The 23,859-nt window shown below is 33.9% G+C and overlaps 1 protein-coding gene across 7 annotated transcripts in view; it reads left to right on the top strand.

The window, feature by feature from the left end:
* ROBO2 (roundabout guidance receptor 2) overlaps positions 1 to 23,859 on the top strand; it is a 610,594-nt gene that overhangs the window by 494,761 nt on the left and 91,974 nt on the right. For all 7 annotated transcript variants that reach the window (XM_047875818.1, XM_047875814.1, XM_047875817.1 and 4 more), the window contains exons 9-14: positions 2,019 to 2,190; positions 6,887 to 7,092; positions 11,391 to 11,472; positions 11,926 to 12,088; positions 13,719 to 13,885; positions 18,653 to 18,774. In XM_047875818.1, coding sequence (XP_047731774.1) covers positions 2,019 to 2,190; positions 6,887 to 7,092; positions 11,391 to 11,472; positions 11,926 to 12,088; positions 13,719 to 13,885; positions 18,653 to 18,774 — 912 coding nt within the window. The remainder of the gene's footprint in view (positions 1 to 2,018; positions 2,191 to 6,886; positions 7,093 to 11,390; positions 11,473 to 11,925; positions 12,089 to 13,718; positions 13,886 to 18,652; positions 18,775 to 23,859) is intronic.

The following is a 23,859-nucleotide window of genomic DNA, read 5'->3' as shown; positions in this document are numbered from 1 at the left end:
TTCCTCAATATGTGCTGATAATGCCTATTAGCACTAATAGGATACCCAGCCACTTCAGGGCAAGAGGAGTTCTGTAGAATTCCTGGGTTTTGCTTGCAATCCATTTTCTTGTGCCTATGTCACACAAGCAGCAAATAAAGATGATGGGTTAACCTCAATCATATGCCATTTTCCATGTCAACGGATCATTTAGAAGGTGGACTGATATTACGTTGTAGAGGAAGAGATCCCAGAGAGAATTAAGCCTATCTGATGTATTAGTACTATGTAAATTAGTATTCTAATGGCTAATTGCAGGAAAGTGCATACTTTGAGTTATTGTATCATTTGCAAGTAGCTTTAAAATTTAGACCCTTCTTTTTTAGGTGGTTTATTTCAGTAATATATTTGGATTCCACAAGAGAATTAGCTTGTTCTCAAATTGTTTCACATGCATGAAAATGTCGAGCCTTATATAGTAATACAAGTTTTATAGGAGGGCAATAGCATTTTGAAATTATATTCCTGACATGCTTGCAAACATCAGTTCTTTTAGAAAGGGCTTAATAACATGGTAATGTTTATGTAAAGTGGGCTTATAGTGTCACACTCAAATCTAATAAAGTGGACATCCATCATGTTGCAATAAAGAGAAGAGCTTCTAATTAAAGTAGGACATCATTCGTAGGATTAAAGTCATTTAGCGTAATTGAAAAGTGTTAATACCCTATTTTATCCTCTTCCATTGGTATTACTTCAAGGGTAAAAACATTTTAAGGTGAAAATGTGTCTTAGGCCTTTAATTGAATGTTATTACCTCCTGATTGTAACGTATTGAAACTGTTTAATTACAAACCTGGAAAATTAATTACTATGTCGAGAAACAGATCCCAGAGGGTTATAATGTGCTTTTTTGTAAGTAAATACAACATAAAAATTGATATGTTCTTATTTATAATCCAACCTGGAAACATATCTCAATATGATTTGTTATACCCAAATGTTTTTACCTAATTGAACAACAGTAAAGCAACATGGGTCATCCAAGTTAACATTACTGTTCTCATATAGGGACTTTCAAAGTTTTATGATTAAGCTGCTTGTGTTTAAGGTGAAATGTATAATAAAGTAATTTTTCATAAAAAGTCCATATTATGAAATTCTTTAAGGGCACATGCACACTTCAGAAGCATTATGCATCTCCTTTTTATTTTCAATGATTTGCTTAATCTTGCATATATGGTATTGTTTAAACCTACTTCCTTTCAAAGCTGTTACTTGGGGCACCTGGGTGGCTCAGTCAGTTAAGCGTCCAACTCTTGATTTTGGCTTAGGTCATGATCTCATATTTGGTGGGATCGAGCCCCACATCATGCTCTGTGCTAAGAGTGCAGAGCCTGCTTGGGATTCTCTTCCTCCCTTTTTCTTTACCCCACCCCCTCTCTCAAAATAAATATTTAAAAAAAACCTGTTACAATCTGCAGAAATCTTATAGCAGGAGAAGATTTGGCTGTCTCTCTCTGTCAGTCTCAGCCACACCCTTTTGAATACCTTTATGAGAAATTCAGATAATTACATTAAGTATTCAAAATGATAAGTGGAAATCGATTTTGCATTCCTTAGTAATATGCAGTTCATAATTCACATGCATAGTTAAGTTACATTCCACATTATCACAATGTCTGATGAGAGTCATTATTATGCCCATTTTACAGATGAGTAAATCATGTTTCAAAGATATTGAGTAACTAGCAGTAAGTCAGGGAGAGAGTAAATGGTTAAGATAAAGATCCAGGTATTTTAAAGGATTATTCCTTCAGAATAGAGCATGTTGACTTCTTAGAGCATATTATTTTTGCATGATTTGGAAAAAGTTCCCAGTGAAACACTATGTGGCATTTAGTCATTTCAACACCATATTTTTATAATAACTTTATTTTCTTTTCCCAACAATATTCCAGTAATCATAATAACCATTGTTAATGTAATTGTCCTCCTGAATTGGAAAAGATATTGATGAGATTGTGTTTCTTCCACAGAACTTGCTTTTCCCAAACCAACCCCAGCAACCCAACAGTAGATGCTCTGTTTCGCCAACTGGAGACCTCACAATAACCAACATTCAGCGATCGGACGCGGGTTATTATATCTGCCAGGCCCTAACTGTGGCTGGAAGCATTTTAGCAAAAGCCCAACTGGAAGTTACTGATGGTGCGATATTGTTGTTTGATTTGTCTTAGGAAAATAGTAATTTTATTTCAAGATCCATTTTAACCAAGTGAAATTTTTGGGTTGCTAACTATGTAAATGAATGCTTATCTTCTAAGTTTAACTCTAGGTAAAATAACATTTTTAACAGTTTCTATTTCTCCTTGATTTAATACCATTTGCTTTCCCAAAGAAGAATATCAAAGATTATCTATTTTATTCTTAAAAATAGAATGATGCCTTATTTTAAATAAATGACATCATACTTCGTGTGTATAATGTCATCTGTATATGTTTTTAGTCTTATGCTGACATGATTGCTTCTGATGGACATTAATAATTTTATTTCATGAAAGAGGAAGAGATATCATGTTTAATATTATCAATGGAAACAGATGAATTTTCAATTAGCTAATCACATTATGATATCCTATGACTTTTTAATTATTCATCCACTAAGGTAAATTAATTAAATACCTTCCAAACTACTGATGGATCCTAAAATTGTTATTTTTTATTTGTACATATGTACTATAAATCTTAACTGAAATGGCTACATTTATAGTGATAGTTGAAAAAAATATAGCGATTTTCATAATCTGTTTTTCTCCCCTGATTACTTATTTGTCACAATTGATAGGTAGGCAGTTTTAGATACTTCCTGACCCTAAGTATGAATTTAAGCCTTGTTCTGTGATAACTAAAACAAAAATTCTCTCTTGTTCTCCTATATTCTGAGGTTTGTGAGGTTTTTATTTTCCCTTGATGCTGACTTCTGAGATTCAAGAATTTTGGTTTGTGACCTCTTTGATTTTCTTCCTTCTCTGCTCATGAAATTTGATGCACTTTTATAAATCAAACTTACATGTATATTATGTGGTAATTTAAAATTAATAGAAAGGAAATATTTTTTTAAATATCTGTCCATGATATTGCCTGATTCAGCACCATGTTAGGAATAGGAATGAATGGAACAGACAAACATTGACCAAGGGAACATTCAGTCATTAATAGCTGTACCTGCTGATGTTGCAGAGACCTGTCATGAAACTGAAAGAAGTCAGGTTCAAGAGTAACAATGCTAAGAAATTCTTCCTTTATATGGGCAAGAGTTTTGATCCTTAATACCTATGTATTTTTTTAAAGAAATAAAAGATAATTATTCATCCCTTTAAAGTCCATATATTTTCTACCATTAACAAAAATATCCAGGTACATATACTGGGAAAACAAGATATTCTGGCCATAGCCTAAGTTGTTTTATATATATATGATATATATATCAAATATACTGTATATGTGATATATATCATATATATGATACATATGATATATATAATGATATATATATGATATATATAAAAGATATTCCAAACATAATCCTGAAGACCTCCACGTTAATCTAGCTGCTTATATTATTTTACAAAGGACAGACTCTAAAACATTTCTAAATAAAGAAATTGTTATGTAAAAGGCAAACCATATTTTAGAAAGCAAAATTGATGAATTAGAAGAGCTGATTGATAGGACAGATATTCCGAATCATGTCCGATGCAATGAAAAGGAAGACTTTTATTTTCCTGGTGTTGGTTGATGACATAATCTCATGGAACAGTAGTTATTCTAGCTTTGTTTCTGAGGTTCAAAGTAAAAGAGTGATAAACAAGTTTAAACCTGATGACTGAAATGACTGTGAACATTTTGTTACAACTGGCTTGAATATTAATTCCCACATTGATTTTTACTTAAGTAAGCAATCACAAAGTGAAGATCCTTTTGCAAAAACATTGAATGAAGGTTATAGAGTTATTGATTTTGACAGTAAAAAAACTCTAACTTCAAGACATAAACACATACACACACACACAGACACTATTATTATAAATAACTGTTTCTTAATATTAACTTGCCACATTGGCTGATGACTTTGCTTCTATTCATAGTTTTGAATTTTTCAGATTGGTTAACAATTTAATGATACATGAGCTATCATTTTCATTTGGAACATTTTTTGGAGGGTGTGACCCAGGGCAATTTAGAGTCAATTGAAATTCCAGTGTAGAATAAAAACGTATGTTGTGTTCAGAGAAACAAGCAAAACATCCATAGAGATGTTTCTGTTGCGACATTTTTGCACTTAAACTCCTTTCTGGGAAGTATTTTTAACTCAAGTGTTCATATAAGATGAGATTGCTAATGGTGATGAAATGTTCTGTTGAGTGATAATTTTACTGATTATAGATTGAATGAAGATGCTTCAATATACTTGAATTTCAAAATATCCTTTTAGAAGACCTTCTCATTAATCCATTGGCACTGTTCATTTCTTCTTTTCTTTTGCTCTGTATCTCAGAGAATGAGAAAATTGGAATGAGAATTCTGAGTAGAGCCAATAGAATCTAAAGGGACTGGAAAGAAGAAATGTATTTATATATTATATTGACAATAAATGTCACACCATGATCTTATATGAATGGTTTATTGAGGATTTATAATGCATAGTTAGAGAAAACCGTGGAGTTGTTCACAGATCACTGGAAACCCTAAATGTTCATTTAACCTTTGACCTCAGTGTCATGGAAACCTGTGGTCATCTCTCACGCATAACATCTTTGAAACTGAAAATTCCTTCTGGCCAGGAGATTTTCAATTACTTTATTGATCAAATTCATTAAAAAGACTTTGAGCTACTCATTTGAGCAATAAAAAAGAAAGAAACTAATTAGATGTCCTTGGCTGTATCTAATGATTTCAGGGATATAAAAATAAAAACAGGCCATAAGAAGTTACCTGAATTCTGTAGAGATATTTAAATTGAAACAAAGGGGTAGGAATATTTAAAATTGAATAAATAGATTCTACCCTGGTAATGCAAACCCATTTTTCTCATTAAATTTAGAAATCATTTATAATATTTTGTGAATTGGCCTTCTATTTATGACCCATAAAGAAAGTAATTTCCATGAATATTCAGTTTGAATATCAGTTTGTGCAGTTACTGCTAGATGAGTCAGTATTGGTGTATATCGTATTTTCACACTATCTGAAGATTATTTTATTTATTTTTAAAATGAAGAATTTGATCAAGAAAATCAGGAAATAACTGGTTCTAATTTTTCTTTACAAATAATATACAAACAAAATTTTGTTTTCTTAGGTTTTTATAAGGTTGTTACATACATATATATTTATGTATGTGTGTACATTTACAAATATATATTTATTTACATACACACACACACATACACACACAGACCTAAGCACACATTGTAATATATATTTTGAGGTAGTAGTGTTAGTGTGATTGAAAATCCACTGTATTTTGCAATATAGTGGATCTATTTCATAACTTCTATTTTAAATTAAAATTGGTTGGCTTTCTCATGGTAGGCTATAAAAGTGCTGGTTAATTTAATGTTTTTCCCCCCAAACCATGAATTCTAATAGTAAATATCATGCATATGGATTGGGAAATAGCTAATCATATAAACTATTATTCATGAAAGCTGTGGACTAAGAATATTAGAGTATTAATGAGCAAAATGATATTTTGATTACATACATTTAACACAAGATTACTTTCTTCAAAGCCACATTCTCCTCATAGTTGCTTAGCCATCATCAAATCATTAAAATCCACCATTCTTTTTTTTTTCCTTTCTGTGGAAGTTTGTGTTTATATATGATATAAAGATTTTTGGTAATTATATCATAAATGTAATAGAAGCATACATAAATATTTTGGGTAGCTAACCAAACTCTATGCTGAATACAGAACTTTCTCTTAAGAAAGCCTCACTTGGACATGGATGGACATGTCAGCTTTATTATGTAGTGTTCTAATGAGTTCTGGTTGAAAGTTTGCATCCAATTGACTCCCTATTTGTATCACCCATTTAAATCATACTATACATTCTGATATACTTCCTAAATCATTATGAAATACTTCCAAAGGCACTGCAAATACTGCTACAAAATATTTTTTAAAAAACACTGAACTAGAAGTTTATGATATTGTATAAATTTTACCCGGATGAACATAGAAATTGATATATAGGTAAACACTTATTTGAAATGAAAACGCTATTTTTTCATACCGTAAATATAGTACAAATAGATTTCTTTGCTTAATTCTAAGGAATAGTAAAATCATGTCATCCAAATTGGATTATGTACTCTAACTCCCAGTGTCATAGTCTTGGAAATAAAGTGTTTATTTCCTAGTAACTTAACATCAACCAAAATATCATAATCTATATAAATACAGCAAGGTGCTTTGAAGGGTGATATTATGTATTACGCATATATTTATAATAAAAGCAAAAGTAAAAATTGTTTATACCATATGACACTCCACAGACTTTCTTAAATATGCCTATAAGAGACAAAATGGACATTTTATGAATAACTGCCATGAACTCTCTATATTTTAATTTTAATTTCAATATGATTAAGACTTTCAACAATACTAAAATGTCAGAATTTATTTCATTGTCATCTACTGTAGGTAATTCAGAGTTAGTTACAAATAATAGTATGTCCTCAGTAAATATAATATATGTATAGTATATATAGATGATAAATACATAATGGATAAAGAATATGCTGAATAAATTATAATATGTGTGTAATTCACATCTAATCATATAATATAACTTCTTAGAAGTTAAAATATCCTGAAAATATTCGTATCCTTTAGTTTTGACAGATAGACCTCCACCCATAATTCTACAAGGCCCGGCCAACCAAACACTAGCAGTAGATGGTACAGCGTTACTGAAATGTAAAGCAACTGGTGACCCTCTTCCTGTAATTAGCTGGTTAAAGGAGGGATTTACTTTTCTGGGTAGAGATCCAAGAGCAACTATACAAGAACAAGGAACATTGCAGATTAAGAATTTACGGGTAAGTAATGTTTGACTTGTATTTGGATCTTCATTTCCGCATAAGTATCACCCTAGGGAAAAATTGCTTTGTGAACTTAAAATCTCACAGACTAGTACAGTTGCTCTACCTTTTGTGGTAGGCCATGTTATATCTTATTTTACAAATGATGAATTGAAATTAGAAGGAAAGTCCTTATGTTGGTGATAAGTTCATAACAGACCTAGAAACTTTTTATTCTTTCATCCCAGCTCACACCCAAATGATAAAGCTAAAAATCTTAAACACATGAAGTTAATGATAGTAATAGGATATTTATAATTGGAAAGTGTCAAATGCTTCTGATTTACTCTCTTGAGTAAAGGAAGCTTTCAAGGAATTGTGGATAAGTTGGCTCGGCCAAACTATTATGTGGAAAAAACTAGAGGTAAGATTGAGTACATAAAAGGCAGCTTTGGCTAGTGGGTGGAAAATCTTACATTTTTGGTTAAGTTGCTCTGGAGTATAGATTTAAACCTGTGGGCAAGGACAAGTCATTGTTGTTCTTTTAACAGAAGATGATGTGCTAGAGAATGACCATTCCTGCCAACTTAACATATTAAACGTACTTCAGAAGCAACTCAAATGCCTATTTCTGAATATCGTATTAGCTGTCTACTGCTATTTAACAATATTAGCAAACATTTAAAGGCTTAAAGGAACATAGAGTTACTCTCATAGTTTCTGTGGGGTTAGGAGTCTGGGCATGACTTAACTGGGTCTTCTACTTCCAAGTGTCACAAAGTTACAATCGGGTATCAGGGTTATGGTCTCATCTGAAGATTGACTGGGGATAGGGTTGACTCTGAGCAACATGATTGTTGACAGCATTTAGTTTCTTATGGCTACCATACTGATTACCTCAGCTTCTTATTTGCTGTTTACTGAAGGCTGCCTTTAGTTCCTTGCCGTACTGATATTCCCATTATGACTACTTGCTCCCTGAAACTCAAGAAAGTACAGAGCCTTCTAGCAAGACAGGCATTATAATATTATGTAGCATAAGATGTGACATCTTATGCATCACAAATGTGACATCCTATCACCCTTGCTGTATTCTTTTGTCCAGAAGCAAGTCAACAGTTCCCACACACATTCATGGTGGGGACTTGATTATACAAGATGTGAATACCAGTTGGATGTTATCATGGGGACCACCCACCTTCTACAAGTATATTCACTTCATTCAACAAAATGTAGACAGCCTCCCCTCCATGTGGCAATCACTACACTAAAACAGAAGAACATGCTAGAATAATCAAAAGATTGTGAATGAGAACCAGAAATAAGATATAATAGTGCATGAACAAAAATTAATTAAAAATTATTTGGTAGATGAACAATTAGTAGAATCTGGTATCTAAGTAGAACCAAGAGGGGTGCCTGGGTAGCTCAGTTGGTTAAGTGGCCAACTTTGGCTCAGGTCATGATCTCGCGGTCCGTGAGTTCGAGCCCTGCATCGGGCTCTGTGCTGATAGCTCGGAGCCTGGAGCCTGCTTCTGTTTCTGTGTCTCCCTCGCTCTCTGCCCCTCCCCATCCATGCTCTGTCTCTCTCTGCCTTTCAAAAATGAATAAATGTTAAACAAACAAAAAATGTTTAAGTAGAACCAAGGTAAAAAAAAAGTGGGAAAAACAATGCTGAATTTTCCCATTCAGAAATTAGGAGAACAAGATAAAATATTTTATGTAGCATGTATTTTTAAACAATTACAACATGGATTATTATCTTAAAATACAGATATATTTACAATCACTTCTTAATTTGGTATTTATCAGTGTATCACACAGACATATACAAAAAAGGAAGAAGAACTCTTTTTGCAGTATGTACATACACAAACACAAACTTTTGTTAATTTGTGTATTTGTTAATAACAATATATAGTTTTTTTCATTTTCATTTTAAGACATAAGCATTAATTATTGCTTTAACTAGAAAAATACTGTCAAATTAACTTAAAAGAAAAGTAAATTAGTACAGATTTTAGCCTTTGTATTGATAGTAAATTGTTAACCTTCTTTGAACAAATGGGAGTTATTAAAAAAATTAATGCCAACTCTCCTTGAGTAAACACTTTAACCTCTCTCTTTGGGCTAAAGTCAGTCTTGGGCCATGGAGGTTAATGCATTTTCACTGTACTGCTGAATTAAAGGGTGTGCTTGAATAGTCAAGATCCCCAGTAGTGTTTGAAAGAAGCAATTAAAGGTAGGTGCTTGATGATGTCAAACAAACTTCGAGCCCTGTGACAGGCTTCTGAGCAGTCTCTCTGGGATGCAAGCTCCTGGAGGCTTGTCGACAGCCAACCACACGAGGAGAAAAGCAGGTGATAGAGTGTGCCAGCACATTAATTTTTTTAAAGCACTTGGTTAAAGATAAAGAGAGAAGGATAGAAGAGATATGAAGTACCTGAAAAGAAAATATTTAAAGTTAAAGGAATAAAAATGAATGTAGTGGTGATGATGGTAATGCAGGAGTGAGTTTTTAGCAATGATATTTCAGCTTCAGATATTGCTTTTGATAAACTCCAGTATGAAAATGTTCTTTTTCTGTAAAATGACTGTCTTTAAAGGGAGCTAAAAATGTGCTTTATTCGTATAGTCAAGAGAGGGTTTCTGTAGGTCATATTCCTTTGTGTCTCACCGTTTCTTTCTTTCTTTCTTTCTTTCTTTCTTTCTTTCTTTCTTTCTTTCTTTCTGGTACTTAATGCAAGGGGGGAAAAATAACGTGATGAACACTGTATTCTCATAGTCCAGCTAATTGGTAACTGAATCTGTGTCTTTCGAGAAGTAGAATATTCCCATACTCATTAAAACCTACCTACCACAGCTAATGTCAGACCGTGTCTCTACACAATGACAAGGAGATGTAGTTAAGAAGCATTACCTACATACACTTATTTTAGCATTTGCACATAATAACAAGTGCTACATTTTAGTTCAACAGCTATAATAAAATGCAAATTCTTTACTCTTTCACAGACCATATTCAAATGAACATCGCATTAAAATCCAACCTTGGCTCATTATATTTAGTTTGTGAGTGATGCTTCTTAAATGGAGAGATTTCTAATGACTATAATGCATGCACAGCCACAGTTGAAAGAATGGCTCTTTCTACAGTGGCTATCCCCCATCATCCTGCTGTATAATAGAAGACAATTGTATGAACATAACATGGCAAAGAATGATGTGCCGTTTGAATGATGAGCACTTTGAAACTCAAGTTACAATACATAATGACATTTAAAATCAATTAAAACAGTGGCACAGCAGTAACATCCATGCACTAATAATTTACCTGAGACTTAGTTGTGGAAGGTTGAGTCACCAATGCACTTACATTTTGAACCCAGCAGGTATATTCCATGAAGTCTCAGATTTCATCAACAATTAGACTCATCCTTATCACAGAATTTTAATCTTATGTCAGATGACCTGCCTCCTTCAGTTTGGTGATCAAACTGATTGTATTATCAACTACTTTAAAAATCTTTTGCCACTCTTCAAATGAATAACAAAAACAGTTTAAGTGACCGATGAAATGGCAATTTTTAAGTACGCTTTAAAGAGTTATGAATTAGTTATTTGCATGGTCCCTTTCAGCTCTGAAGTGCAATGATTCCATAGACATGGTTTGTTTGGTTTTTAATGATACAACTTTATTTCATTCTCTGTCACACTACTCCAACTTAAATATAAGTGAATACTAATTTATTTATGGGGAGAGATTTAGTTGCTTAGGTTGTATGTGTGTGTGTGTTTTCCTTCTTCACTTTCTCCATGTCTTAAAAAAAAGAAAAGTGAGCCCTGTGTTATTTCAGTGCTTATTTACTCCTGAGTACATTTTCTCCATTGAAACGTAATGTATTGGAGATAGAGAGGACAGCTTTGCATTTCTCATCTCTGAATATTTATAAGGTTCTGAAAAGTTCTGTCCTGAGTTGCCCGCATGTAACTCTCACACAGCAAAGCCCCATTATAAATTGGAGTTATACAAAGATAAGGGCATTACCATGGAGGCAAGAGGGTCAAAGAGAGTTTACCAGACAAATAACATTTAATTGTAGAAGTATAATAAAAAATCATTGAATTCCTTTTATGAATAAAATAATATATGAGTTTATTTTAATATTTTATGTGTACCTATTATTCATTCTAATGAATAATTTTGACAGCTAAATAACACGCCACATTTTAAGAAATTAAATATTACCTTGTTGAGATTGACGAAATACAAATTAATTGAAAGAGTTGAATTCTCTCCCTTCCTTGCACACTAGATTTCTGATACTGGTACTTATACTTGTGTGGCCACAAGTTCAAGTGGGGAGACTTCCTGGAGTGCTGTGCTGGATGTGACTGGTGAGTCCTTGGGAATTACCTTAACAGAAGAAAACTCAAGTCCATTTTAGTGATTAGCTCATTACCAAATAACAATTGAAGACTCAGAATTCAGATTCAGATTTTAAATTCATTGAATGTAAAAATTAAGTCGTATGCCACTTTTCAACTCCTCCACAAAACATTGCATATATGCAATCTGATATAGTTAAGGGGAGAGATTTTCTTGCTTTTTGTCCTTGATAAGTGTATTTATTATCTCTCTCTGAAGAATAAGCAATTCTAGAGCTTATGTGAAAGTAAGCATTTGGTAACATGTTGGAAAAGCAAATATTCATTTATATACTTTTGATTCATGAAAATGAACTGCTCATTGTCTAGGTCAATTTCTTTAACAGACTGTTTTTCCTGTTTTTAAGTATTATGTCAGTATATGCAATCAGGAACGAAGCATTTTCTGTTTGTCCTCTATAGACTCTGGAGCAACAATCAGTAAAAATTATGATTTAAGTGACCTGCCAGGGCCACCGTCCAAACCACAGGTCACTGATGTTACTAAGAACAGTGTCACCTTGTCCTGGCAACCAGGTACCCCTGGAGCCTTTCCAGCAAGTGCATATATCATTGAGGCTTTCAGGTATGGGACACTTCCTTTTCTTTTCTCCATGGGTTTTTGCTTTAGCTCCTATATGCTAAAATCTCATGTGAGTTATCCTGCTGTTTTATCTTAAGAACATGTTTAACAGTGCATTTTCAGTACTTATCTTTTATATCTGATTTTATTCAAGGATATACTCTAGTTTTTTGTTGTTGTTGTTATTCTTTCATTTATAAGTTGATTATAGGATTAAATTATGCATTACCCGTGCCTAAGCCTATGGGGATCTAGCTCATGACATAATCATATAGATCCCTTCTTTACCCTGACCACTGTAAAGATTTAAGATGAGATTTTTGTCATTAGAACTAGGCAGAAAGTAATTCAATTGGGCACAGACATTTTTAAGTTCTGCAATATTTATTGAGGCATGGAACCCTGGAAACTTGCTTCCTAATAATTAAAGCAGAACTTAAAGTCATTCCATTGTTTTTATGCTCTATATTTTAATACATTAATTGGATATGCCTTAAAAATGAAAAACTACAGCTACGGAATTGATTCCATGTACTTCTGGTTGCTAAAACAAAGATATGCCCAATTGCTATTTGAAAAAAAAATTTCATCAATGTAAGGGTATCGACTATAAATTAGCAAATGTCATGATAAAATCACCATGAAAATTTAATAAAATTTTTATACAAATGAGAAAATGAAGTTTGCATTGTTTCAATGTGCTTTGATTTGCCTTTATAAAGATAGTGATAGCCACTGTCATTTTCAAGCATTAGGACAAATCATTACTTTCATTTTAGGCTTCCCTAATCTATTTAAGGTAATGATCAATAAATATGTCATGCCCAACTTTCAAAATACTATTTTTCTATAATTTTCATGCTTTAATATATAAGAACTGCTGAAAAGTAAATGGTCGGCCCTGAAAAATCACAATTTTCTTCTCGTTATGAACAAAAACAGCATTTGTCTCTAGACAAAGTTTTCTAAATGAGCATCCCATCTGTAAGTGGCTGCTAAGGGGTTTCCACACATATTTTCAGAGGTATTTCACCATTTGAAGATGAGAAATCACAGTACTATGTAATGTACAATTTTATTAAAAATGTGACCAAGGGAAAATATTCCTTACGTGCTTCCTTTCTTCTTTTACAGATATGTAGTTTTAGAAGGCTCTATTATAATATTGCATGTGGAATTGATGCAAAAGAAAACACACCTTGTAACAGGAAAATGTATTGGCATAATTTACTCTGTAGTCCATTTATTCTTTCTACAGGTTAATTCTTTTCAAGGTATATATATATATACATTTACGAGGACCATATTTATTGTATAAACTTGATGTTGTGATCTTGGCCTCTGTTCCTTTTACAGGTATTCATTTAGTGGGCTGCTGTGCATTAGCAAAGTGCTGTCACATCTCCTGGGCTGAGTTTAATTTTGTTGTGCATGGCACTTCCGTTAGGTGGGCTCGGCTTTGTTGTTGAATAAACAGAAATCATCCAAATGTTTCATTTATTGGCCTTAACACTTCAAGTGTTGTGCGTGTGTGTGTTTAATTTTCAGCCATTAACTTTTGTCATTGATGCCCAACTCCATTTCCGATACCTTTTAGACAGTTCTTTAAATGAAAGTCCTGTTCATGTTTCAGCCAATCCGTGAGCAATAGCTGGCAGACAGTGGCAAACCATGTGAAGACCACCCTCTTTACAGTGAGAGGCCTGCGGCCCAACACGATCTATTTATTCATGGTCAGAGCAATCAACCCCCAAGGTCTGAGCGACCCGAGCCCGATGTCAGATCCTGTGCGCACACAAGGTAATTTCAATAGCTGTAAACATGACTGGTTCTGGAAGGAGGCATTAAGCAGATCTTTGAGAACAAAGGGATTGTGTGAGGAAAGATACACGTGCCTGATCACTTATTACAATGACTCATTACCTGATCCAGGGAAGGAGAAAGGAACTTGCTGTTCACCATGGTGAGTGTGTCCTCTTCTGGGAATTGTCAGGGTCTGTTTAGTAAAAGATAAACAAAATAATTGGGTCCATATACATAGTAAGAGTAAATCACCTAAGTTAGGGCTTTACCATATTTCAAAGGGAGGAAACATATGCCGCCTTCGAAACTAATTTTGCAATAGCAAAAACTGATCTTTAATGGATACAATGCCCAGATAGGGATATCATCATTACTCGTAGTGTTCAAGAATTCTGTTTTTAGTGCAGAGAGTCTCCAGGTGTAGTTCCTACAGAAGCAGTATCTGCATCACCTAGGACCATGTTAGAAAGGCAGACTCTTGGGCGCCTGGGTGGCGCAGTCGGTTAAGCGTCCGACTTCAGCCAGGTCACGATCTCGCGGTCCGGGAGTTCGAGCCCCACGTCAGGCTCTGGGCTGATGGCTCGGAGCCTGGAGCCTGTTTCCGATTCTGTGTCTCCCTCTCTCTCTGCCCCTCCCCCGTTCATGCTCTGTCTCTCTCTGTCCCAAAAATAAATAAACGTTGAAAAAAAAAATTTAAAAAAAAAAAAAAGAAAGGCAGACTCTGGATCTGCAGTTCAGAAGCTCTGGGGGTGCAGCCCCGCAGTCTGTGGTAAGGTGCTCTCCAGGTGATGTTTGGTCAAGTTTGACAAGCATCCCTATAGTGTCTTTTATCAGATGGTTAAAGGAGCAATTTGTTTCAGAAAAGAGTAAATCAAGTTTTCTTTGTGAGGTATGTGATTCTTTTGGCTAATAAAAAAAATATTTAAAGAACAAAACAAAACAAACAAGCAAAGGAAAGAAAAAAGAGAGAGGGAGGCCAACCAAGAAACAGATTCAACTATAGAGAATAACCTGATGGTTACCGAAGGGAATCTAGGTGGGGGGATGGGTAAAAGAGCTGATGGGGATATAGGAATGCACCTGCTGTGATGAGCACCAGGTGTTGTATAGGAAGTGTTGAATCACTATACTGTACACCAGAAACTAATATACATTGTATGTTAGCTAATTGGAATTTAAATAAAAACTCAAAAAAAAACCACCCAGCATATTATAATCTCAAAATGAAGTTTTTCTTCTAATCTTTATTAGCCTGTATCTTCAAATTAAGATGTCATGAAGTCTAGGGGTTAATACAGGATGTTGCATTACAATTTCCCTTCCTACTAGTAGTAGCTGGAAATAATAAAGCAGACACTATGGCTTTATTATTTGTTACAACCTGCTTCCCACAGGGTTCTTGAGAAAGGGTTAATTATTTCTTATTTGTAAAAGGCTTTGAACAGGATATAATTCAAAGTAGTATTTTTATGCAATGAAAAGCACCATACAGCCATAAAAATATTATTATAATTACAATGTAGTTCAGTGATAGTAACTAGCGTGCTATTATAACAGAGAAGGGCGCCAAGGAATCAAGTGAAATAAAGTCACCACGTGATTTTGTAACGTTGCTGACATGATGACAGTCAAGGGAGGAGGGAATGCCACTTTGCTATTGTTCTCTAAGCGGGAATGTGATTAATTTTCCATGATGATAAAGGGCCTGTAGGTAAAGAACCTGTCTCTAGAGAAAGAAAAAGTACAACAAGGAATTTGAAGATCTGAAACTGGTTATATTTCACCTTCCTTAGATCCAGTCTCCTTTAGTGTGTCTGGATTTAATGAGTAAATTAAATTATTGAACTTGAAGACATATATGGTTTTCACTCAAGAAATTACAGGAACAAGGTCATTTTTACTAGCGCAGAGAGAAAGAGTCAGTTTTTGTGTGCAGTTGCAGTGAAAGGTGGAAGATAACAGGATGGGGGAGACTCTTGCTGTGATTATATCCGGCAGACCTTCTTGATCATTCCATAACTGCCAGACACTAAATCTTGACTCATAAAATAACTTCTTGGTGAAAAGGTCAAAAAAGATTAATGAAAAGTTGTTTGTGATCTGGCTTGTTCCAGTTGAGAGACTACATAGAGCAAAAGACTTATGTTCTCTTAACAGATATTTAATAGGAAAACTCATGTTTTGTGTCTGAATGGCAGGATCATTTTTTGACATCATACTTTTAGCAGCTTTGCATTCAGCAAAGCACTTCTTTTCAAAGAATACTTTGCTGTGCGAGCTCTTATTTTTAAAATATTAAAGATATTCACATTGTTTTTAAAGATATTAAAGATGTTTTTAAATATAAAGATACTAAGTACCATAGAACTTAGAAATCTTTTATTTTAGAAAGGCAGCAAATACTTGTCCTATCAATATCACAGGAGACCATAGATATGACAGCAAAGGTCAATATTATTCATATAATATTATTAATGTTTTTTTTTCCTAAATGAAGTAAAACTAGTTATGCTATTTATGTTAAGGATGAAAAACACTGGAACTGGGGAGAAAATCACCAAAGGGTAGTTCCCAAATATTAATGTCCTGGTTTTTTCACTCATTTTTTTTTATTATTTACATTTACATTTTCCAGATAATAGCAGCAAATATATATCCTGAGTCATGAGATAAGTTTGTGCTTTACTCAGATTGGTACAGAGGGTTGGAAAACAGCAGAAGAGTTCTAAGATATTTTAATCCTGTTTTAATTATAATCAAGTTTGTAAATTATTGATATAAATTGCAAATACTAATAAAGGCAACACTTTAATTATATACCAAATGCTAATGCCAAATTAATGCATTCTTCCAAGTCATGCTAAGATCCTTGAGAATTTTATTTTCTTTTTTGAATTTTTTTGAGTATAGTTGACACACAATGTTACATTAGTTTCAGGTGTACGACATAGTGAGCCATCATCTCTGTATTATGCTATGCTCACCACGAGAGTAGCTACCCATCTGTCACCATACAGCACTATTATAACATCATTGACTATGTTCCCTATTCTGTGGCTTAAAAATATATATTAATTTATTTTTAAATTTGAACATAATTAGCATTCAGTGTTATGTTAGTTTTACGTATACAACATTACGATTCAATAATTCTATACATTACTCATCGCTCATCAAAATATGTGTACTCATTCCCCTTAACCTATTTCATCCATATCCCCCTCCCATCTGGCAACCACCAATTTGTTTTCTGGTGGTTATGTGCCCTATGCTATAGCTTTTATTCCATGACTTATTCGTTTAATAACTAAAGCCTGTACCTCCCGCTACCCGTCACCCATTTTGCCCATAACCCTCACCCCGTTCACTATTGATGTCCCAATTTAAGTTAGTGTACCCAATTTAAGTTATGACTGAGATATGCACTTAAAAATATTTTTGCAAGAGTGTTGTATTGTGGCCTGAGAAAATAGGAGAAAACAGGATTAAAAATGAATTATTTCAAATTAGATTCCTTCCTTGAAAGAGAGTTGGAAAAAAAAAAAAAGAAAATAGTTGGAGAAAAAACAATTCAACTTAATATTGCTGTGCACCAGTTAAAGCAGTTGATTTGTGGGGCGCCTGGGTGGTGCAGTCGGTTAAGCGTCCGACTTCAGCCAGGTCATGATCTCACGGTCCATGAGTTCGAGCCCCGCGTCAGGCTCTGGGCTGATGGCTCAGAGCCTGGAGCCTGTTTCCGAGATTCTGTGTCTCCCTCTCTCTCTGACCCTCCCCCGTTCATGCTCTGTCTCTCTCTGTCCCAAAAATAAATAAATGTTGAAAAAAAAATTAAAGCAGTTGATTTGAGTATGTGTGAAATTTAGTCTGTGATATCAATTTGATGAATTGAATGTCTGTAATTTATCTTAGTTTTTTTCTTAATGGCACATAGGATATAAACCATTGTATGGAACAATAGAGTAGTATTATATGAATGATGGATACAGGGCCAAACAATATATGGCTGAGAGTATATCATTCTAAATATTGCAGTGATTTTTCCCTCTCCTCTCTCTTATCACTTCCAAAAAGCAGCTGAATTCCTTTTTTATTTGTCAGATATTGAAGTCCTGCTCAAAGTTTATTACTCTAGAACAGTTTATCAGTATTCTACTTTTTTCAGTCAAAATATTTTTGTGAATTTGGAGGGTGAGGGGCATTGTCCCTTCTTTCACTCACTTTGTTAACCATTGGTGACATAATTCACTTCTCAGTTTCCCCTGATTATGTTATTTCCATGCTTCCAGTCTAGAATAGGTCAAGGAGTAAGAACACACAGTCTTCCAATTGGGACAAGGGATTAAACAAATTCCTAAACAGCAGTTTTCAGATATTGCTCCGTTAACTACTCAGGAAAGTCCTTCCATATGCCAGCGTCTATAGAAAACTCATGTTCCTAAAGAAGTCTTATGGCACATACTTTATTCCTTAATAAGCAAATAATAGATCTTCCACAACAATGTATTTGAAGGGAGTAAGAGATTATGAACACTTTTATTAATATTGTTTTAGGAAAGATAAATATCATCTCTCAAATTATGTCCTAGCCCCTGGGTGGTATGTATATAAATATGCTCTAATGTTGTTGTTGTTGTGTTGTTTGTCAATAAAGGTTTCAATTTTTTCCTCTGCAATTATTTCTAATGACCTATAATATTGTCTTATACAATACAAATTGGAATTTTACGATGAATTTTTAACTATTGGGAATGGTTATCTCTGTAGATATCAGCCCACCAGCACAAGGAGTGGACCATAGACAAGTACAGAAAGAACTGGGGGATGTCATTGTCCGTCTCCATACTCCAGTTGTGTTGACTCCCACCACTGTTCAAGTCACGTGGACGGTAAGTTTCAAAGGCAGTGTTAATGGCACTTTCTTTTATTCCTTTGAGAAAACAAATCAAACAAGGAAAATGAGAATCAACACACAAATAGTAACAGAAGCCCTCATCATTTAAATCAAGGTGGAATCAATGGCAAAAAAGAAAAATATTCAATAGAATGGAAGAGAAAGATAGTTTGCAATAGAACTATGATGTGTTTCATCTTATTTTTTAAAAGCTTTACTGAGATATAATTAACCTATCAGAGTTAGGGTGTGCAGCTCTGTTTTCACTCTATTTACAGAATTGTGCAATCATCCTCAAAATCTGACTTTAGGACATTTCATCATCTGAAAATAGAAAGAACTCTGTGTTCGTTGGGAGTGCCTCCTCCATTCCCCCTGCTTTAGCCCTTTGCAAGCACCCATCTACTCTCTGCCTCTGTAGATGTGCCTGTTCCTCTCATATGAATGAAATCAGGCAATGTGTAGTCTTTTGTGTCCTGCTTCTTTCACTCAGTGTCAGGTTTTCCAGGTTCAAACATGTTGTAATATATGTATCAGTACTTTGTTCCTTTTTATTACTGGATAGCATTCCATCACACAGATACATCATATACTCTGTTTATTCATCGCCTGATGCACCTTTCAGTTGTTTCCATTTGGGGCTACTATGAACGAGGGGGCCATAAACATTTGAGTACATATTGACATATGTTTTCATTTCTCTCATGTGTTTTAATTTCTCTTGGTATCTACCTAGGAATTGCTGAGTAAAATGATAACTCTGTAACATTTGGATCAACTGCCAAAATGTTTTCACAAGTGGTTATACCATTTTGTTTTCACCAGCAATGCTTGAAAGTTCGTTTCTGCCACATCCTCACCAATTTCTCTCACAACTTCCTCAACACTTGTTATCTTCTATTTTATTATAACCATTCTAGTAGGTGTAAGTGGAATATCTTTGTGGTTTTGACTTGCATTTCTTTAATAACTAATGATGTTTTCCATCTTTTCATGTGCTCGAACATTTGTATATCTTCTTTACAGAAATGTCTGTTCAAATTCCTTGCTCATTTTTAAGTTGGGCTGTTTGTCCTTATTTTAGACTTGTGCTTGTTATATATTGGATACAAACCACTTATCAGATATATTATTTGTAAATGTTTTTTGTCCATAAATTTTTTTTCTGTGGGTTGGTTTTGACTTTCTTAGTGGTGTCATTTGAAGCACAAAAATTTTTAATTTGACTGAGTTTCTTTCTGAATTTAAATAAATCGTCTGTACATTCTTTTAGCCGAATCTCAAGTAGCAGCACCAAAACATGAATATGATTTTAATAATTGGACATATATAGTAAGAAAGTAATGGATTTTAAGAAGCAAGTTGATATGTTAGTATAAGTTAGGACTATTCAATTCCATCATTGTTAAATGTCAACCTACCCACTGTTATATAAAATGCAAAATGTTTTGATCACTTGGTAGCCACTAGAGTAAAAACAACAAATAGCGTAAAAATAGCCACATTAGTCATATTAGAGAATACTAACATTTGTGTATATGTGTTTGTATCTATGTATGTGTCTGTGTTTTGAGAAGAGCCACTGTGCATAACATAGTTATTGCCAACGTCTTATTTATATCTAAGATTTCTCTATTATAACCTCTAAAAATCCATAATATATCAGGATGCTAGAAGACCACAACTTCTTTAAGCCCTCTATGTCTGTGATAGATCTTGTGTATTGTATAAGTAATGGACATTTGAGTTACAGATACTTACAGAATTTTTACTTTAATTTTGATATTAACTGGGAGACTATAATTTTGTCACTATTATTGCTCTTTTGTTGTAGTAAAAGAATGACTAAGTAAGAAGAAATTGGATTTTCACCATCCGCTTTTAGAGTCCATGTTTCTTTAGGGAAATAACTGTTTATCAACTCCATCAAAAAGGGAGCTGAGAAAGGAAAACTGGTTATGTTTCATCAGTTCTTAATTATATTTGAAGTATAAAGTAACATTAAAGAGAATTATTCCAGTGTCCCCTCAGTAATAAATCCATTGAACAAATCCAACTCAACAAACATTTTTTGTGGGCCAATTTTATACTAGATCTGGTGGAGAACTATCAAAAAAACCACAAATCTACTTGAGAAAAACATGGAAATTCTTAATGACAATAGACAGGGATAAGAGCCATAACAGATATATATGTACCCTACAGAGAGGTTTCAATCAAAGAAGAAGTGATTAACTCTATCTTCAGGCACCAGAAAAGGCATCACCACTTATTTTCAACTATATGGGGAAATATGAAGGCATTATCATATTAGAACAGGAAAACCCAAAATAACATTTAAGGCTGGCTAGTGTACTTCTATAACTTTATAAAAGGAAGCCAATGTATTCGGGTTGAATAATATTCCCAATATCCCACACCTGTAAAAATAGGATTAGAATTTATTTACTTTAAATATACTTTTGTGTGTGTGTGTGTGTGTGTTTTTTACTTTAAAGATAAACTGTAGACAAATATATATTCAGAAGGCCTACCTTTTAATGGTGGAATTGATTTGGCATTAGGTCCTAGATGGGGACATTTTGTTACTTCTTAAGCCAGATCACATGATCAAAATTTTGGCCTATGAGTACAAAAGTATATAATAATTATTTAAGACTACATTGTTTCTGATTCCATTTTTAACATTATTTTGCATAGACTTATCCTGTTTTCTGTGTATAATGATTTCTGTTCTTCTACTCCCATAGAAGGAACATAATGACCTCATCATTTTTCCAGTGGCACAGGAAGGGTAGTATCAGACATGCCTCTTCCATCTCTCTGTAACTTTGGCCAAATATAAAACTAGAAAGCCAAGTGAATAGTTGTATTTTTAAAGCAGATTTTTCTTCAATCTCAATTGAGGAAGTCTCAGCTCTGTGGGGAGTTTTGAAAGGACTTCTTTTAAGCTGCTTCTAAATGTGGAAATTATTTGAGTAAGAATCAAAGTCATTATGTTTATGAAGTTAATCATTTTAAAAGTCACTGAGTTTAAAAGAATAAATCAAATTAGATCAAAATTGCAGGTCTGTAGTCTGGGAGTTCTTCCAGGAGAGGAACCTTGTCATATTCATCTCTGTGTCCCACGAAGCTTGTCATTATTAGTTTGCATATCTTTCTCTCTCATGAGTTTGGCTTCTGTGAGACTGGAGTCCATGTTTTTCATTTTTGTGAAATGATGCAGAGCATCTATTACAGAATGCCCTTTCAATTACTGTCTGTTGAATGATCAGATCAGTTGTTTTAATACATTTTTATTTTTGTTTTAAAAAAGAAAGTGTTCAGTTATATCACAGGGTATTGTTCCCCACGAATCAGTAGTTACACATGAGGTAAGTGTGTATCTGAGAGGTATCTTTAGTGAAATAAAGTCAGAATGGGGGAGGGGTCAGTTGCCAAAGAAATTATAGCCAAATATTTTACTTCCATGTCATATTTTCAACTGCTAAATGTATACATTCTTTAAATTATTACACTGCGTGGATCCTGAGAAACTTAACAGAAGACCATGGGGGAGGGGAAGGGGAAAAAAATTAGAAAGGGAGAGAGCCAAACCATAAGAGGCTCTTAAAAACTGCGAATGAACTGAGGGTTGATGGGGGTGGGAGGGAGGGGGGGTGGGTGATGGGCATTGAGGAAGGCACCTGTTGGGATGAGCACTGGGTGTTGTATGGAAACCAATTTGACAATAAATTTCATGTTAAAAAATAAATAAATACAAATAAATAAATAAATTATTACACTGTTAGTATCTGAATTACAGATGTGATATTAGAGAAGAGAAATATATCCCCCAACCCATGTATTTAGATTTGGAGGCCAGCTGACATGGTTTACCAAGGCTAATCTTGAAGTAACAGTAGTTAGTAATGGGTGCTTTCTAAAGATGACTGCTCTTATAATGAGGGTAGGCAAAAATCGCAAGAAAATGAATGTTTCACAAAGAAAATAGCAATAAATCTCTTATTTAATAAACAGTTATTCGTGTGTGTGTGTGTGTGTGTGTGTGTATGTGTCTGTCTTGTTTTTGTTCAAGGACAAAAAGAACCACAGATCCTTTGCCCTTTAAACATCACAGCTACTGAAATTGAAAGTGTGCATTGGCAAACTAGAATTTCAGATCTCAGCTTAATCCAGATCAGCCACTTAGCAGGCTTAGCTCACCAAAGAAAATTCACTTTGAATTTTCAATTGAGATGGATTTTTTTTTAATTGAAAAGATGGTGGTAAGCATCTCACTTAAACATTTATAGGCATGCTGATTTGAGGGTCACATATGGACGTTTTTTTGTCTTTACCATATCCCTAACTTAACAAGGGTGCTCTGTCATTGTGCATGCCTACAACTTACAAAATTCTTTAACTTATGATAGCCATTTAATTGTATCTGCACCCATGTAATATGAATACTATTTGAGCAAATTAAGAAAACTGAGGCTCAACTGGGTGTTGCATGTAAGTGATGAATCACGGGAATCTACTCCCAAAACCAAGAGCACACTATATGCACTGTATGTTAGCTAACTTGACAATAAGTTATATAAAAAAATAAATAAATAAAACAATAGTTATCTCTAAAAAAAAAAAAAGAAAAGAAAGGAAAACTGAAGCTTAGAAAATTTAAAAGGCTGAACTGTAGCTCATTTTGGGACCTTTTGATTGGAAGATGGAAACTTGCTTCATCCTTTGACTTTTTCCTGAAGACAACGCTTTTTTATTCCTATTTCAGAAAATACAAATTTTTAAAATTCTGTAAACCCATGATTTTGTGGCCGGACTCTGATTATCATCAACTGTAAAGAAAATCCTCCTTCTTATAAATAGAATTTTAATAAAATCAGTGACAAGCATATGGTTTAACTTGAAAATGACCACCTGTCAAAATGTGCTCTAAAAGTCAGTGGTACAGAACACATATCCAATACAAATCCCACCTAGTTTTTTAAAGGTAATGTTCAGCATTTTCATTTCTGCTTCCACCTGTAACAACAAATTTTCTTCTGAAAAGAATATTGCAACTGCACAAAACCAAGTTAAA

Source organism: Prionailurus viverrinus, chromosome C2 (genome assembly GCF_022837055.1).
Source record: "Prionailurus viverrinus isolate Anna chromosome C2, UM_Priviv_1.0, whole genome shotgun sequence".
Taxonomy (NCBI): Eukaryota; Metazoa; Chordata; class Mammalia; order Carnivora; family Felidae; genus Prionailurus; species Prionailurus viverrinus.
The sequence above is the reverse complement of the archived record's forward strand: the minus strand, read 5'-3'. Positions and strand labels throughout refer to the sequence as shown.